The sequence below is a fragment of the Hippoglossus stenolepis genome, chromosome 5 (assembly GCF_022539355.2).
Source record: "Hippoglossus stenolepis isolate QCI-W04-F060 chromosome 5, HSTE1.2, whole genome shotgun sequence".
In the NCBI taxonomy this organism is placed as follows: domain Eukaryota; kingdom Metazoa; phylum Chordata; class Actinopteri; order Pleuronectiformes; family Pleuronectidae; genus Hippoglossus; species Hippoglossus stenolepis.
This window is the reverse complement of record NC_061487.1, coordinates 23,006,658-23,025,935: the sequence shown is the minus strand read 5'-3', so window position 1 is coordinate 23,025,935 and position 19,278 is coordinate 23,006,658. Positions and strand designations below refer to the sequence as shown.

At 40.6% G+C, this 19,278-nt stretch overlaps 1 protein-coding gene across 1 annotated transcript; it reads left to right on the top strand.

Annotated features, from left to right (window-relative positions):
• Positions 1–1,886: 1,886 nt before the first annotated feature.
• Positions 1,887–17,940, top strand: cracr2aa (calcium release activated channel regulator 2Aa). Its single transcript, XM_035157593.2, has 18 exons — positions 1,887–2,000; positions 5,075–5,450; positions 8,104–8,215; positions 8,331–8,520; positions 10,217–10,363; positions 10,588–10,678; positions 10,814–10,909; positions 12,157–12,344; positions 12,835–12,906; positions 13,494–13,539; positions 13,696–13,784; positions 13,923–14,280; positions 14,485–14,617; positions 15,191–15,272; positions 15,477–15,591; positions 15,909–16,010; positions 16,328–16,404; positions 16,851–17,940. Exons 2-18 carry the CDS (start codon positions 5,253–5,255, stop codon positions 16,936–16,938), a joined length of 2,184 nt encoding a protein of 727 aa, XP_035013484.1. The 5' UTR covers positions 1,887–2,000; positions 5,075–5,252; the 3' UTR covers positions 16,939–17,940.
• The last annotated feature ends 1,338 nt before the right edge of the window (positions 17,941–19,278 follow it).

Genomic DNA, 19,278 nt, shown 5'->3' with positions numbered 1-19,278 from the left:
GTAAGAGCATTCACATTGAATCATATGTGTCAGAGAGGCTCTAAATCTGGAGGCGTTGTAGGTGATGAAAGGTCTTTAAAGTAGGTCTGCCCTACATATGAGTTTTGGATTGTTTACCCAGACTCTGACAAAAGATCAAGAACTACTCATGAAGTTCTACACTCTCTCTGCTGCAGCGCAAATGCCGCATGCGAATGAGTTCATCAGTTTTCCTCAGCACAAAACCCCTTAATCGTTATGAGACTGAAAGGACGACAGAGCACGTCTATGGATGGGGAAGCTGGAAACCGTGACCACATAGATGCACAATGATACAGTGAAAAACCTGTGGCTCTGAATGGAAGAACTGTCCACATATAGCCTCATCAGCAGCCACTGGCACATCCCTGAACCCATAGCGTGATCCCTGAGGCCCTGGAAGACCACTAACGCAGTGGCACAGATGACTCCCCAACACACCCCGAGACGCAGAGTGGAACGAGAGTCTTCCAGTGTGAGGTCAGTCCTTCCGAGGCCTTAAACCAGAGCGATGTGGCGACACTGGCTGCGTATCCTCTCCTCTCTTTCTTCCCAGTCTGCTCTGGTTCGTCTCTCCTCGGGTGGAAATGGCTCCCGGAGGTTCTTCAGAAGTGGATCTTTGCTCATCTTCACAGGCTGGCTGCAGTTTTTCTATTGATAGTGTTGGAACAGCTGCAGCTCTCATAAGACAAACCTGAGGATAAAGATCTCGATATAGATCTGAAAAGCTGCTCATTTCATTTTTAAACAGCAGTTTTTCAACCATTCTGCAGATTTTAAAACCAAATAAAAGATATTCGTGATTTCTTACTGCTACTCAGGCAGAAAACAAGCACTATTCAAATGATCATCACTGACCGTCCTCCATCTGGCTCTGAGATCTCAGCTGGAGCGTGGACTTGCATGCATCTGTTCACACACAACCTGAAGATGAGACCGTTAAAGCTCAGGGGCCCTCATCATCTCCACCACACATGTGGAACATACATGTGGTTTCAGTCCATGCATTGGGGATGTATGACAGTGGTGGGGCCTGGGAGAGTGTTTTCACACCTGCTGCACTGCTGCGGTGGAGCAGACACATTTTTATGGTGCAGTATGAGACTGTTTCCCCTGTAGATCACACCCACTTGCTGTAAAACAGAGTCCACGCTCATCTGTGCCGTTTATTACACTATATGTGTCCAGATGGGACATGAGAGGGAAATCTGCTACAGGACGCTGAGAGGTCAAGAGGTATAATAATATCATCTATAACAGCAGCTGATTAAATACGAGTTTACTGTTTTATGATGGAACAACTTGTGCTGAAATGTTATTCATCCAATTTCACTTGAATTCATAGGAGGAGCTATACTGCCCTCGTCTGAGGATAATTGGTACTACAACTACAAAACACGTTAATGTCAACATTGACACTTTAGAAAATTGTTTTTTGCCATTTAACTCCTAATTTTGCGTTGTAATAATACAAAATATAGTTGTTATAGTTTGATTTTGTAATTTTTTTGGGGGGTGTCACATGACTTCACCACTCCGTTAACTGAATTTAATTTAAATCCATTCCTTTATTAACTTATTTAATCTTTCACAAAATCACCAGACAATGAAACGAGAAAGAAAGAATGAAATAAAGAAAGAGAGAAATAAAGAATGAAATAAAGAAAGAAGGAAAGAGACAGAGAGAAAGAAATAAAGAAAGAGAGAAGGAATGAGAGAGAGAAACCGGGAAAGAAAGTAGAAAAGAAAATGAATGATAAATATTAGAACCCTGACTTGGGGCACTTCCGTGTTGCTGTTGCTGTTGCTGTGGTTACGGACGATGACTCGCTGGAAGCCCCGCCCCTCCCGCACTGACTCTTCACACATGTAAAGTTCACGTGAAGAAGAAGAAGAAGAAGAAGAAGAATCTGCAGCAGAAGACGAAGAAGACGAAGAAGAAGAAGAAGAAGAGTCCATGAATCCTCTCTGTTCACTCTCTGGTACGTCACTAACTTTACTCTCCACCTGCAGCCATCATTCTGTCAGCCTCTTTCACCTGACTGTGTGTTACTGTGTGTTACTGTGTGTTACTTTGTGTTACTTTGTGTTACTGCTGTTGTTGTTGCTGTTGGCCCGATGTGAGTTTTGGGGAAGTGCTCTGCTGCTAACGTCAAGAATTCATCTGTCACAGGAAGTTTCACAGTAAAAGAAAGTGCGTCTATTGTCGAGGAAGTGGAAGTTTCTACCTTGTTGCACGTGCCGTGGCAAACTGGAGTCTTATCTGACCAGTGTTTACTTAATGGTTTCCCTTCCTGACATGTTGTTTACATGTTGCATTGTGTTACTCACATGTCTGGTGTAACGTGTCAGGTGTAACTTGGTGTGTGAAGCTCTTCCTCCTCCTGTCACTGCAGATCACTGAGGGTTGTTGTTAAATGTGAACAACGTGCCCGTGAGCACTCGTCAGGAAATGGGGCAGATTTTAATTTGACAGCCCGGGACTCCTTCAGTTTCGTGTCAGATATGTGTGTCATATCAGGCTTTTGTATAGATTGTGTTGTGTTTTTAAATATCAGTTAGACAATGAGAGGACACGAGGATGAGCAACAGCATTGACACAAAACCTGTCCTTTGTCATCATGGAAACCAATTTTAATCTGGTCATACTTTTAGAGTTTTGTTTGTAAACGATGAGTGCGATATGATATGAGTGAGTTTTTACAGCTTGATGTTCCTCGGTGCTTTGCCGTACTTGTGTTTAACTGCAGACGGCACAGACAGCAAGCCGGTGTCTCTTACAGATATTTAATATAAAGCACATTATGTCTATAGAAAGTTGAAATTGTTGTTGTTGCTCCTTTTTAGGCAAGAGCAAACTTTTTAAAGCTGGTGTGTCATCACATCTGATGCTGTGTATTCAGGTGGTAAACTCGTATCTGTTGAACATATTGTACATCATTTGTGTTTTGCCCTTAGAATGAAGTGACCATTAAGAACAATACGTTTACTGTCTGTCTGCCATTAATCTACATGGCTTTAAACAGAATTTATCTTTGTACTCAGTAACAACTGTGGCTGCAGTAGTTGTCTGTGGTTAAACCCTGATAAACAGATGAGGTGAGACAGAAAGATCCAGCATTTAACCACAGACCTTAGAGCGATGGAAAATATATTTTTGTCTTTGACTCACAGTTTAGTAAAGTTAGACCAAGTGTGGGAATGAATCTATAAGCACAGACAGTGTTGTATCCATAGATGCACAGATCTGTATAGAAGCTACTGTTCTGTTAAACAAGTGTTTTTTCTTGTCTGATATCTTTGTGCTCTAATCTGAAGACGCTGAGCACCATGTCTCACACCCAAGTTTTATCAAAGGAGCCATAAACCTTTCTGTGGCTTTGGGCCAGTGAAAGAATCTGTCAAGACGAGACAATAATATGACTTGTGTGTGTCTGAGGATAAAAACATGACTCTGTGTCAATATAATAATAGTTCCTTCTTTTATTTCCTCCTCGCCTTTACTTAAGTTTTGTCCGTTGCAGACTTTTCCTCGTGAGGTCTGTCATGCTTGAAAGACGTTGCACAATGTTCAGGCTCAAACGTCCAAACATGACATACTCATAAATAGTCAATATCACATAAAGGTCGCATGGCTTTGTTAAAGGAAATATGTGATGTTGACATCCCAATTCTTAAATAGAAATATTGTAATTTTAATAAAAGAGTTTCATATATAAATACAAGCAAAAACATAAAACACAACACATTAAAACAAACACAGGAATTCATATTGTAATTGTTTACCTTATTATAGAGATAGAGCTTTATAGGATGGGAGGAAGTAAAACTGAATTACTTCACTGAGCTCTAAGAGCAAGAAAGAAATATAGATTCAACTTTGAGACGGATTGGACGGGCTGATAGTCTGAGTCTGTGTGTATTAGGTCTCTGCCTTTTTACCTGCATAGTACACGATTGTCACTTGTCCCCCCGTCCTGTCCCACATATCTACATTTGCGTGGGTAAACATGAACACTGTCAGATGCTCTTGTTCATGAATCGACTGAGCTCAGCTTCTGGAAGGCAAGTCTTCCAAACCAGTGCACAAGACAACTGTAGCCCCCATGAAACCCCCCCAGTGAGTGACATCAGTCAATATTTCCGAGCAGAGAGGACCCTCGTCTCACCACAACTTTCTTTCCAAATTAAGTTTAACTTTTTACTTGTCAGATGACATCAGTCTCAGCAAGGGGCGGTCACGTGTAGTGAAGGGGAAGAGCAGCGGCTGTTTTAGGTGAACAGCATAAACAAGACCATGTTTAATATTTATACATCAATATTTAAAACGTTACTTTTGGAAGTTAATGATCACATTTTCTTATTTTCTGTTAAGGTGTTTGTGTTTTTGAATTCTTAATGTTCTGGTGCTTTATTTTTTTAATTTTATTTCTATGGATCCTTTTTTAACTTTTACAATAACGTGTTTTTGATGCACTACATTAATTTCCAAGTCAAGGTGAACTTAAAGGTCCAGTGTGTGAGATTACGGTGAAAGGCAGAAATTGAATATAAAATAATCCTAGTGATGTTTTCACCAGTTTGTTTCATCTAAATTGTCCGAATTGTTGTTTTCTTTACCCTAAAATGGTTCCTTTATATTTAAATACTTTATATTTACATCAGGAGCAGGTCCTCTCTACGGAGGCTGCCATGTTTTTTACAGTAGCCCAGACTGGACAAACTAAACACCTTTTGAGTTTTTATGACGACTGAAGCTACCACAGGTTCTCTCACATGTTTGGAAGGGGAAGGTGGGGTGTTCAGCTGCAACATGCAACTTCACCACTAGACGTCACTAAATTCTACACACTGGACCTTTAATAGTCATCCAGACCAGAAAGCACAGCAGGACAAAATTGCATTTCTGTTCCAGCTCCATGTGCAGTTCTAATAAGTAGACAGCAGACAGTAAATGTAAACCTTGACATTGAGCTATATGTACAGAGAATACATTAAACAGACAAGAGGCTGCACTTATTTTATACTGAAGAGTCTGCTCCCATCTATCTCCTAGGTTTCATCGACTAATTACAGAGGTGGTTGCTAAGAGATGATGATCTGGGACATTGTTGAAAGCCTCTGATGTACAGCAGCCTGAAGCGCCACTTCTCCGGGATCACTCCCCGCACCCCTGTCTGCACCTGACTCATGTGAAGTGACACGACAAACGCTTTTGCATCAACGCGAGCACCATGGCGGCTTTTACTGTTCCCAGTACCACCGCCAGCACCAAGACCACCGCTGCAGCCAGGACAGCAAGCAGGCAAAGGCAAGGAGGCAGCGGGGAGAGTAAAGACATGGGACAAAACACCTTTCTGGAGAAGACCCATGAGTTTTTCCAGATGTGTGACGTCGAGAACAAGGGCTTCATCACCCGGCGCGACATGCAGGTGAGGCTGCTGACACAAGGATGAGAGAGGTCGTCTTAAAAAGGAGAAGTTTTTGTTTTTATGTTTGTATAAAGTACATATAAAGGTATACTCCAATGGAGAGTCATAAAAACACACTAAAAGATACACAATAAATAACTTTAATAACTTTTGGAGACACCTAATTTCCTTAGTCAAGTTATGTTTTACCCCTTTTTCTGTTGGTTGGACATAATTCATGGACCTTGGTGAAAATAAATCTGGTATATTAAGGGAACTGACATTTGAGTTTGTGAAATTTTACGCAGCCTGATTGAATTTATGAGCACTTGTCGGGAGGAGAGTTTTATTCTAGTTAATATCAGTGTGGATTTTATCATCTGTAGTAGCAGAGGATTCTATCCACATTTTTTCAAATTTACAGAGATATGATCTAATTTGTCCAGAAGGGGCATAAAGAGCAGACACGCTCATTCTGATTCTGAACAAGACATGAATAGGACATTTGTACCTTTATTCAAAGCGGCATAAAAGACACTGAGACACAGGGAGAGGGAAGCGTAAGCGTTGTCATGCCGCTCCTCCACTCACATCATTGTGCAGATTCACTTGTGCTCCTGATATTCATCCCTGACGTGGATAATCCTTTGATGAAGCACTTGTGGGCTCTCGCTGCAGGAGCGTAAATACATAGAGGAGAGGCTTTGATCTGGTGTTTATGATAATGGATTTGGAAATTAGATGGCGAGCAGGACAGCGGCCCGTTCAGCCATTTGTACTGAAGAGTACACACTGTATTTAAAAGGTTTAATACTTGATCACCATATTAACAACGTTGATTGAAATTTGTAGTGTTAGGGGATAGGGGATAGGGTACTAACCCTAGAACAGGACTCAGAAGAGAGCATAGCTCCACTAAGGCCAACAGCCCCCTTAAATTCAATCAAGTCACAACAGATTGTACACACTGGTAGAGTTCTCTAAATATGCCTGTTTTTTCTTTTTATCAAGATCCAGGAATCATTCTCCTCGAAATGTCAAAAAAACAATATTGAAGAAAGCAAAAAATCCTTGATGCACCCCCAGAACATAAGAAGGTTCTTCTGTGACCTGTTCTGAACTTTAATTTTCACGCTTACTGATGTTCGACAGTCGGGTCGGGTGGGACTCAAACCGACAAACTTTTAACCACTTCTTTAATGCTGATGCTAGAAGTCCAATGCGCTGTCCACTATGCCACAGAGCCTCTTCGACCTGCACCAACTTTCATGGTAATGCCTCCAGACGTTTTAGTGCAGCGCTAATAAACTGTATAGATAAGACATTAGTGTCTGTCAGGCAACAATCAGCAGGTACCTACAAGATAAAGTGCATTAAAAAAAGACATCTGCTTTCCATTTATTTAAACCTGCACTGCTAAAGGGTTCAGGAGGTGGACGGCTTTGGGAGGAGTTTTATTCTGGAGTCTGGTTTTTACAACACTAACATTAAAAAGGTAGTTAGCTGGGTTGGACGGGTCCTTTAAAACCATCAGGCCTTTCTTTTTGTAGTCTGGCCTCGTTCACCACCTTCAGTGATTTGACACTTCACCTTGTTCAATCATCTCTCCTCCTCTGCACACATTTCCAAAGCAAACAGGCACTCGATAGTTATTTATTTTACACCTTCCACAGATGAGCTACACACTGCTTACTCTTTTCGACACAGTATTTTCAGTGACAATATTTTGGTGGGATTTTCACAGCGTAAAGTTCGTTTCACACTGTGACCACTAACGGACGAGCTTTACAGCTGTTTGCTGACATGAGGGATATGTTCCGCCCTGATAACACATTTTTACAAGAACCAGCCGAAGGTCTTGCACTGATGCTATTCTTTCCCTGGGTTGCACGGGAGGCATCGGTCAACATTCGCAGCAGTGTCAACACAGTGTGAAAAACCGAGCTGGTTACAGAGGTGTGGCACTGTTGGCTTTTCTTGTAAATCGTCCATCCATTACTGTCGGAGTCAGAAGGTTTTTTTTTCTTTGGGAGGGTCACACATTGGATTAACTGCTTACTAAAGAAACAGCTGTCACTCGCTAAACCAACTTCCAACTTACTGTGGATCTGTTAGTAATTAAAGACTATGTACACTGGGGTGATCCCAGGAAGGTGCTAATACTTTAAACTGTCTGAATGTTTGTGCATTTAACATTTTCTGTTCAAAATAAGAATTAGAAAAAGCTTATTTCACACAGAAGAACGTTGGGTTACTTCATCTGTACTCAAACACATTTTCTGGGTTATTTAGTGGGAGTTGGATAGTTTTTGTGGAACCTAGCTGCTGGTTTAGCATTTAGGTCACTAACACAATACATGAACATTATTATAACCTATTTATCGTTTAAGTTGATGCGAGCACATATTTCTGTAAACTACCCGGACTGGGTTTGTGTTACACCCAGCGTTTTAGGGTGTTGGAATAAATCTCACATCCTGTGTTATTAGAGTTAATTTACTCTCATTGAGACTGTGAAGGCTTGAAACTATAGGAGACCATCACCACACCACATGACCACGTTGCACAAATGACTGTCCTCTCCGGGGTCAAGTATCAGTTGTTATAGCTACAGTACAGTTAATGTTCTTGAGTCATTGCCAACAGCAGCTGTGTTTTGTGTCTTGCTGAACAGAGGCTGAACGGCGAGCACCCTCTCAGCGCAGAGGAGCTGGAGAACGTGTTCGATACCCTCGATTCCGACGGCAACGGATACCTTACCCACGACGAGTTCTCCTCGGGCTTTAGTACGTTTATAGTCTGTTTCTTCTCCTAACAATCCCTCTGGGGTCAACTGCGAGGCTAGTCTGGTGTTTTCATTGTACTCCTGGGCTTTTATTCTTTTTTTCTTTTCTTTTACAGGCGAGTTTTTATTTGGCCAGAGGGTTTCTGTAGAGGAAGACATGGGGGAGCATAACCCCGGTAAGAGTTCACCAGAGGTCCTGTACCAGACGCAGTGGGAGGAGAGCCTGACGAGAGGAGACGACGATGAGGAGGAGAAACACTTCTGCATGCTAATGGAGAACCTCGGAGCCAACAGTGTTTTTGAAGAGTGAGTACTGCGTGTGCGTGTGCGTGCGTGCGTGCGTGCGTGCGCTGCGCATGCGTGCGCGTGTGGCGGCGTAGGCGTGCGGGCGGCGTTGGCGTGCGTGGCGTGTGCAAGTGCGTGCGTGCGTGCGTGCGTGTGTGTGTGTGTCATATCTTTGCACACTTTGTCAACATTTCCTTTGAGCCCACACTATATATTTAGGCGACTCAGCCTGAGACCGTAATCAGCTGTGCAAACTCTACAGGAGTTGAAAGTTTTCCACTCTCAAACAAAGCTCCTGTGCTGCCACTGGGAGCCAAGTGCTTAGATCTCCATAACCTTTTTCACACCATTTGAAACTGAATTAATTTTAAATCTGAAGTAGAATTACCTCCAGAAAAAAATCGCTGATAAAAAACGTGTCTAAATCTCTGTATTGGTATTTCATACATTAAAAAGCCATCAGTATGTGGAGTTGAGGTCTGTTGAGGCAGTGGGAGAGATGCACTGACAGGATCTTATGAAACACATGACTAGACTCACCTTTAACAAACAACTCAATAAAAGTAAACAGCAGTGGAGGTGGATGCCAGATTTAAACATCCTATTGGCTTCCGCCTACCTGGTCTGAGCATGAGATGACATCTTAGATCAGATCACATTGTGCAGCGTTGACTGAGAGTGACTGTGACCCGACTTCAAGACTTTGTTTGTTTGACTTTCCTTCACTAATCATAGTTCACAGCCACATCACATTGTTTAATGTGTCAACATGATTAAATCATTATTTTGTTCCTGGCATCGCACAGTTTTTGTCCAGAGCAACAGTCTAAACTACATCATTAACTATTATAAATACTGTTTGTTTTGTTCAATACAAGAATAGAACTGACTCTCATATTAATAAAGAATAAAGAGTTAATAAAGCTCTTCATTGATTGGATCATTGAACAAATTACTTTTGCCTTATTGATTAGTTTAAAGATATAAAAAACATTGTGAACATGTAACGCAATGCTTTCTAAAAATGTAGGTGGAGAAAGAAGTGATTTATGTATTGGAGTAAAAGTGGAAACTACCTAAAGATAAATCTACTTAAGTAAAGTACATGAAAATAAAAGTAAATGTACTTTGTTACATCCCACCACTGAAGATGACTGCTCCCCAAAAGTGAACCTTAGTGTCTCGATCGCCCCCTAGTGGCTAAGCGCAGTATAGGTCATAAATCCTGACTCCTCCATGTTAGTGGATGGGACATGGAACAAACTAAAAAGTACAAGTCAAGTACATTTTTCTCAATCATGGTTTCTGTCATTTTAGGTACTTCTTATCACACAGATGTTCGTTCAAGTTTCTGATAAGTTTGGTTTTATTTAGTGATTTGACTCACGATTGGTCGAAACTTGCATTTGCGGCATGGCAGCGTTCGTATCGGGAATAGTTTACTTCATTTCTCGATAGCGTGCCAGTGCCAGATATTTTGCTGTAATAATAATGAATGGATTTCTGAAGGCAAAAAACATAATGTCCTCATAAAAACCACAATAATCTGGTCGCTGAGCTGCTTCTATGTTTGTTGCTCTGCTTGAATTTCTATTCCAATTCCAAAAGGGATAATGAGTTCCTCGTGAAATCATGTGGCAAAAGACTTCAAATGTTATTTTAAGAAATCAACATGCTGCTCTTCATTACATTTGCTCCTTCCTTCTGTCCCGTGCAGTCCTGCTGAGGTGCGTGGTCTGTGGGCTCAGCTGCGTCGGGATGAACCACATCTTTTATCCAATTTTGAGGACTTCTTATCCAGAGTGACGTCCCAGATAAAAGACGCCAACCAGGACAAGAGGGAGATGGAGAGCGCTCTTGAAAGGTCGGACCAGGACATCTTTGTAGATTTGATTATCTGAAGATGTGGAGGTTTTAAATCGAGGTTTATCTAATAGGTTGTATTTTTCTGTCTGGAATAAGTGTTAATTGGCTTCGTTCGACATCATTTAAAGAAGCTGTAATTGTGATTTGCTCTTGAATGGGGGCTGTTGTTATTTTGGCTTTCAACCGCCAGCTAGTTTACATACATGTATTTCATCCACACAGAAAAGCAGCAACACATGACGATGAGATAAGACGCCTGTACGAGGAAATGGAGCAGCAAATCAAAAATGAAAAAGACAGGATCGTGCTGCAGGTACACACCGATCAGTAACGTCAAACAAGTCTTTCTCTATGGTGTTAACTCTGTCAAATACGGTCGATCTCCTTCCTTCTCACCCTTTTGCTAAATTCATGTCTCCCCCCCCCCTCTGTTATCTTTGGTCTGAAGGACTACGAGCGGTTTCTGTCTCTGAGTCAAGACCTGGAGCTGCAGCTGTCCGGTAAAGAGAAAGAGTTGGAGCATCTCTTCCAGAAACAGGGAGGGGTGAGTGAGATCCATCAAAAAGTGATTCTCCCCAGAGTGCACTGCAGTCTTCACAGAGGATGAGAAAGACTTTACTCGAGGTTTCACGTGAGGAAGTTCAACTGTCAGAGCAGCTGAACACACGAGAAACAAGACGATATAGAAGCTGGACTTACATGTACATCACAGTTAAATGCTCAGGACTCGCAACTTATTCTGCTTTCATGCTAACATGCAATGCTAGCTATCGAAGCAATGCTAAAAAGATATTCACGATACAAATCTGCTCATCTTCTACCGTCTGCATAACGAGCAATATGTCATCACCCCAACCACAGTGATTAATATGTACACCAATAGCTACACAGATAAATATAAGATAAATAAAGATACAGATACAATTTCTAACATGTTAAAGCACTTTAATAAGTCCAAAACAAAAATATCATGATAATTGGAAGTATTTTGTGATACTGAAGGTTGTTTTTACTGCAGCAGCCAACTTCCTTTTATAGGTGAAAACTTCCTAATTTAATATACATGATAATTGAATATTTCTGTCCATCTGCTGTGAAAGACTTCTATAAAAGCAGCTTTCACATTTAACACTCGGTTATATGTCATTGGTGTAAATCCAGTATAATCTTCCTCAGTGAGTTTCCTCTGCAGTAACCACAGCCTGTGTTGACAAGTACTGAGAGACGTTAATAGTTTCTGGCTCACACCTCCATTCACAGACTTGCAGGCTTTCCAGGCTCATTAGTGAACTGGGATTAATTCTGGTCACACCGACGAGGACTTTTCCTGAGCTCCACTGAATAACATGTCAGCTGTTAACTGAGTTTCCTGTTTGTGGGGAACATCATTGTCCCTTCAGTGGAATTCATTGTTACAACAGCAGTTTGTTGAGAAACACTCAGATATTGTATCTTCACATCATGTTGATTTTGCTTGTTCGTCCTCTGACTAAAGGCTGAAGAGGTCGCTGCACATTTAACAGTCATGCATTTGAGGTCAGAGGAGCACTTTTATCTTTCCACACACAGGGACTTTAAATATACCGTATAATATGTGACAAATCATCATTAAAATATCTAAAAACGACTCAACCTATGTCATATATTTTGTTTACTTGTGTACTTAACAAACTTGGTCTTTTCCTAGTGGCCTGAGTTTGATCAGAAAGGCAATAACTCTGTTTATATAGAAATATTTAGGAATCTTAGCTGAGATCTCCTCACTTTTCTTGTTCCTTGTCGTGACTCCAGCTGGAGCGTCAGTGCAAAGACCTCCACAGCGAACAACACGTGACCAAAGTGGAGAACGTGAAGCTGAAGCAGACAAACGACGAGTTGGCGCGGGAGCTGGGTCACACCACCCAGGAGCTGAGCCTGGCCCAGGAGCAGCTGGGTTTCCTGCAGGAGCAGTCCACACGGCTCCACGAGGAGAAGGAGATGTGAGTTGTCCTGAAGCTGATCTTAACAACGCACGTGTTATTCTGCATCTCAGTTATTTCATGTTTACTGGTCAGGACGCAACCACAAGTTGTTGCTGGGAACAAATTAGGGGCGAAACACGTCAATATGATGTGTGGCCTGTAATTATAGTATTGACCGACATTCACATATTTGGATGTTTCTTTTGTCATCGCGCTGTAAAACTTCTGGGAACATGACGGACGTAGAAATAATGGTAACTGAGTTTAGTTTTTTGTAACCCAAAATTATTTACCTCATTCTTCTGATTCCTTTCAGGTTTATAAATCTCACGCCTCCAATGCTGTGATCTTTAGAGAGTAGATGAGAAGGGCTTGTGTGTATGTGTCGTATTAACAGATTTTTGAGATCTGTCATATTTTAATTATTTGGTGCAGGTCATATTTTAAATATAGTTCTTTTTCATTTATACAGCCTTTATGTTAAAATATTCTTTGTATTTGAACACAGGGAAATCTACAGACTGACTGAGGGACTGCAGAGAGACAGAGCGAGTCTCCTCAAACAACTGGACCTGCTGAGGTATGAGAGGAAACAGAGGAGCTGTACAGCTGTACAGACTCCAGAGAGATAACAGCTGTATTTTAGTGTAAATGCTTTATGCTGTGAATAATTTCAAGCACACTCCATCATTTTAAAAAGTGATTAGTGAAAAAACTGAGTTGATTTGAGTAATATTATTTTGTATCTGTCTATTTGCCTTTTTGACATATAACTTGTACATTTGTTATACTATAGGTCAGACAAAATGGTTTCATATAAGAACTGATCGGTTACTAAGTTTACATTTTTATTAAGAGAGAAGCCTCGTCGAGCATTTTCAGCTCCTTCTCATAAATGTTCTGCTTAAAAACTATTTCTATAATACTTCCTGCCTGTGGAACAGCTCGTTCTTCAGGCGGCTGCTCCACTGACTTGTCATGATCAGCCACGTAAAGATGTTGGTGCAGAGCTGTTTGTATCATAGTCATTATAGCTTGTGAATGATTCATCAGTAAACATCATCTCTAACAAGGCCAGGTATTCAAATGTTTAAAGACTTAGGTCAGTTACACAACACTGAAACGTGTTCAGTAAGACTGAAGGTTCTTTCTCTTTATTGAATCCAGGGAAATGAACAAACATTTACGAGATGAAAGGGACATTTGCTATCAGGTATGTGTTGTTTATTAAAGCATAATTCATTCTCTTTCTTATATTCACCCTCTTTTTGTATTTCCTCTTCTTTTTGCCCTCTTTTAAACATGATGAGACTGAACCCTGAATCTGGTTCAACTGCATGATTCAAAACTTCATGTTCTATTTCTGCAGAATCCAAAGCATCACAACACGCCAGCAGGTTATAAGCAGAGGCCACTAATCGGTGTTGTCAAACAAATGAACACAAACGTCTTCAATAGGTAAAACATCGAGGGATCATTTAATAATTGAATTACTCTCTTGTTTAGACGGTTTAAAATGGAACATCATCACTTGACATGTTCGATCTGCTTTGTTTCTCTTACTCCTGTGGGTTGTATTTAACTTTGTATGAGCAGTGGGGATGAGGAGGAGCTGACGTCCAGCTCTGTGAGGCCGAATCTAACCAATGGGTCCTATCAGCCGTCCTGCCCAGCGGAGAGGAGAGGTCACCTCCGGAGGATCATCTCCATTGAGGAGGACCACCTCCCACACTTGCTCCTGAATGACTGTCAAGCACAAACTCCTCTTCATGAGTGTAATGAAGGAGAGGAGGCTTTCGACAACGAGGAGAATATTGACTTGGTGATGAGTGATATTGATCCATGTGCGTCTCCTGCCCAGCAGCAGCAGCAGCAGCAGCCGGGAAATATGGATGAAAGAGATACTCCCACTTCTCCAAGGGGTCAGCCTGTTGGCAAGGAGACCAGTGTAAATGTAAGAATGTGGACAGTGATTGAGAAACTGCAGGGAAGTGTCACTTAACGTAGAATAATGTTTTATATACAGTAATTGTTTTTATTCTGTGATCATGACTTGATTTCTCAGTGAGAGCTTATTGTTAGTCTGTTGTAAGACGTGCAAGAAAGTTCCTGTAGCCTCCTTCCACTATCTGTTCCCATCATGCCTCGCTCTCCTCAGGAGGAAGGTGGCCTCTCGCCTCCGGACCGCCTCTTCAAGATCGTCCTGGTGGGGAACTCGAGTGTGGGAAAGACCTCCCTCCTTCAGCGGTTTTGTGACAACTGCTTCAACCCGGGAAACTGTGCCACTGTGGGTGCGTATCTCACAGTGCAAACAGACCGAGAACGTCATCTGTTAGTTCCTGTGAGCGAAGGCATGAAAACCTGTGGGTCCTGTGGTCAACCTCTGACTCTGCATGTGTTTGCCGACGAAGCACTTTGATACTGTGTACCCACTGGTTTTAACCCTGAGAAAACAAGATGAATATTTTTTCTCATCAATGCTTTTTATAGTATATATGAATATATTGTATAAACAGTATTTAACTACTTAACTTCAAATAAATTGCAGCCTTAGAAGCTGATAAAAAGAAGTGAGATTCTCTCAAGGACTTTTGAAAAATTAATGAAAAAATAAAGAGCCTCGCGTTTTGATCCTGCAGCTTTCATTGCAGTAAAATAAAACTTTTACCACTTTTACTTTTTCAGTTTCTTCCACTCATCCATTCATGTTTTATTCAAATATGAAAGTTTTCACATTTGATCATTCAAGTTGCCTCATTCAAGTCATTTTGTATAGTTGTATATGTTTCTACAGTCATGTGTGGCATTGGTATTTATATAATATATGTATGTATAATAATAGTTTTTCTTGTCTGTATGTGCAGGTATAGACTACAGTGTAAAGACAATAGCAGTGGACAGCAGCCGGGTGGCGCTGCAGATGTGGGATACAGCAGGACAGGAGAGGTGAGGACTCGGCAAGTTTCCTTGTTTCTGGGAAAACTTAAAAACATCAAACCTTAATATTACACAGTTTTAGTGCGTCTCAGTTAGCAAATAAAAAATATATCTCCTGCAGGACAGAGGAGGTTTTCAGGGATTGTTGATGTAACAACGAAAACAAACACCACTTCCTCTTCTACCTTCTTCTTCTTCCTCCTCCTCCTGCAGGTTTCGAAGCATCACCAAACAGTTCTTTCGAAAGGCTGACGGCGTGGTTGTGATGTACGACATCACAGCACAGCAGAGCTTCACTGCTGTCAGACAGTGGCTGACGAGCGTAAAGGTCACTTGATGAAATTTAACCCGTGGGACACACATGTTTAACATTTCATACCCCAAGTAGAAAAACTATTTTAGTTTTTTGACTGAAAATCAGCTTTCTAAGAAATGTTGTGGTTAAGAGTTGAATGTTTTCACAGTATAATAATGTAGAAATTATAAAATCATATAAAGATCACTGTCTGTTCCCTTCTGATTGGTTTTCCATATGGGAGCAGAGAGCAGGAGGGAAGCAGGGGACCCTCAGTGGCTCTTTAACCACAGTGGACTCTCTTAAGAGGATTTTCTTTTGGTCTGTGTTCTTTCCTCTTCCCTTTATAGGAAGGAGCTGGGGAGGACATTCCCATCCTGCTTCTGGGAAACAAAACAGACAAGGAGATTGAGAGACAAGTTCAGAAAGGTCTGGGTGAAAGACTGGCCAAGGTCTGTGTCTGTTTACTACCAATTACAAACCAGAGTCCAGAATTGCTGTTTATTTAACTTGTGATAATGTCAATTTTATGTTGACATGAATCTGGAGAATTGAATCTCTTGATAGTTCTTGATTCCTCTGGTCTCTGTTGTGCTAATTAGTTTCTATGGAGATTGGAAAGTACTTTGTGAGCCCAGATGTTCTATTAGTACAGGATTCTGTTTTTTCAAAGGCCTCCACTCAAACATTTACTCAAACATTTCATGTCAGTCACAGAACTCTTCTGTAGTAATGACCATCATCTTCATCATCATCATCATTTTTGCAGGACTGCCAAATGGCTTTCTATGAGTGCAGCGCCTGCTCAGGACACAATGTGTTGGAGTCCATGGTTCATTTAGCCAGGTGAGCATGTGGCTGTGCACGACTTTACACAACAAGAAAAACTAAGAAATCCAAAGTTCACGTCCTCCCCTCTGTGTGTGATACATGGCACTGGCAATGTTTTGCAATGAGCTTCATGTTTTTGCTGTAGAAAACTGAATCAGTGCCATTAATTCTACATTATTGCCAAAACTCTCAGTTATCCACTGTCACTGATTCTGCCTCAAATAACTATGTGGATTCCATTTAGACTGGATATGATTGCTCTGCTATATTTACAACATGACAAAAAATCAGCAGGGGGCGCTGCAACTAGCATTTGTTTTAAAGTGGGAGATAAGAACCCTGCAGGGTTTATGCAGACCTGATGCAGCAGTAGCCACAAAACACACATCCGCTTTCACAGGATATTATTGTGTTTCCTGCTGTTGCTGCTCCACAAGTTTATATCTCCCTGTTTTTCTCAGAATTCTGAAGGAGCAAGAAGACAGAGAGAAGGTGAAGACGGTGGAGCTGCTCGGCAGCCAATCAGCGAAGAGCAAATCCTGCTGCTAACAGTTAAACACACAAACACACACACAAACACACACACACACACAGCAGCACTACCCTTTACTAACACACGTCAGTGAGGAAGCTTTATGTCTAATGTCAAGTGTTTTTCACCTGCTCCTCAGCCTCATAGCAGAAACACCAAACTATCTGTCACAGATGTTATTGTACTGGTACAATATTCTTCTACACATGATTTATCAAAGTAATTTAGTTAAAAATAACTTGTATTTTTCATGACGATGTAGTAAAGTTATAATATTATACCAATGTTAGAAATGGTCAAATGTTCCCTGTGAGGGTTTGATATAAAAATAACTGAACAAATTCTTTCCACACACTTTATCAGTTTTTAAAATTCAACATAAATGATCCGTCACTCTGACTGAAACTCTCACATATTTATGAAAGTCCCTCTATCTGAGCATTCTGGCATTTGACTGTGTGTAATATTGTATCATCCAGTGTTATGTGTAAATTTTTTGCTGTTTTGCTTCGTCACTTTGTGTTCACATGCAGAACATGACATGAAAACAGACATGTGACTTATCTTACTTAATGTTTGTGATGCTTCAGGATAATGTGTCTCAGTTTCTGACAAATTACGAAATTATCATACAGCTCAGAACAGAAGTAATGTACCGAAGACAGATTATTGCCAAGTTTAAATGAGAAGTCCCAGGATCAAATGTAGTATTTCTTTCTTTGCTGTTATATATAATATCATTATATTTGACATGTGTTCATATTTGTACAGTTTGATTGCACAAAATATTTATTCTGTATCTGGATGATCTGCCTCAGTGTTGAATCAGGGGACGTTGTCAGTGTGTCACAGCTGCACAGGGTTTGGGTTTGACTCTTTAAAATATTCACTAATAGTGCTCCACTACTGCCAGTATCACTTTCATGTATATACAAAAAATGTAAATAGCACAAAACAAAAAATAAACAAATGTGTCCATATTATATGTAAAAAAATAAATAAATGTTGTTTACAAATCATTTGTTCTTGATACAGTGACTTGAGTTTGAACATTGCTGTTTATTCAGTATTTTATTTGACATGACAATATGTGAAACAACATATTCAATAGAGGAAATACACGTGGAATCAACATGCCAATTTATTAGAATCTGTGTGATTTATTTAATTATATGAGAATCTGAATGTTTGTGTTTCATTAATAAGCATAAATACCTCGATATCATGTTAACACTGTATTGCTTGTTGTTATGCGGCGTCCTGGCAGCTCTCGGCTCGACGCTGCACTTTCAGGTGATTTGTTAACAGCATCACTTCCATGCTTGTTTAGAACTGATCGACTGTATTTCCCCCCCTCTTTGTGTTCACACTACACTTTGGTGACAGAGGCTGGTTCTTGGCTGTTTCTGAACACGACGATATCATAGAAACACACAAATTACCGACTGGGAAAGATTCAAACTTTTAAAAGAAAGAAAAAAAACCCATTGTGTTTTATATCTGAGGTAAACGTTAAAGTGATAATCTTTTGCCTCTGTCTCGATTTGAATAAAATCCCCTCCGTGGTTACCTTGGCGATGACGTTAGTTCAGTAAGAGCATAGGTGAAGTGGAAAGACTTTCTTCTTCTTCTTCTTCGTGCTGTCTGTAAACTCCACACCATGGAACCCGGCACAGGAACGGTGTGTCTCCAGTTTTCATCATTATTACACTCGCTGCTCTTTGAAGGTCGGAGCTCGTTACCGGCAGGAAAAGATGAGAAACATCTGTTCTCAACAGCTTCCTGGTACAAAGGGATTCATGAATGTATTTCAGGTTGGACTAGTTAGTATCAATTATGTCCAGATGTAGACTGAAGGATGAACGGCTCCCGTCTGTGTTTTGAGTGATGTCTTATCTCAAACCAGTAAAGAGTGCGGGAGAGTATTAGGGTCAGGCTCAAGAAAGAAGAGGAGAAGAGGAAGGTTTTTGCACTTTGAGATTGAAGTCAAAATATCAATAATTCACTTGAAATTGAAAGATTTAAGTACATAAAGATCAGTAGTAAGTAGAAAGTTTTGTGTTGTAGGCGGTGGTTGTATTCCTGTAAACTGAAATAAGGTGTAATGGATAAATACAAGTTTGTCAATGATTAAACCAAACATTCTGAAGTTGTTATTCTCTGTCACTTACTTCTCCAACTAAGAGTAGATGAACCAGAGTATTTTTATAGTAGAAGTGGCAAAAAATGATCTTCCTCTGACTTAGTTTGACTTTATCCTCAACATTTGGATCTTATTCTCGAAATTCTATCTTCTTTATCTAAATCCATCCATCACCTTAGCGTTAATCTTTGAAGATCGTGGAAAAGCTAGAGCC

Excerpts from the sequence above, each read along its gene's own strand:
- cracr2aa (XM_035157593.2), top strand. The coding sequence starts at position 5,253 with ATGGCGGCTTTTACTGTTCCCAGTACCACCGCCAGCACCAAGACCACC. Across the intron at positions 5,451-8,103 it reads TCACCCGGCGCGACATGCAG|AGGCTGAACGGCGAGCACCC; the intron begins GTGAGGCTGCTG and ends CTTGCTGAACAG. Across the intron at positions 8,521-10,216 it reads GCCAACAGTGTTTTTGAAGA|TCCTGCTGAGGTGCGTGGTC; the intron begins GTGAGTACTGCG and ends TGTCCCGTGCAG.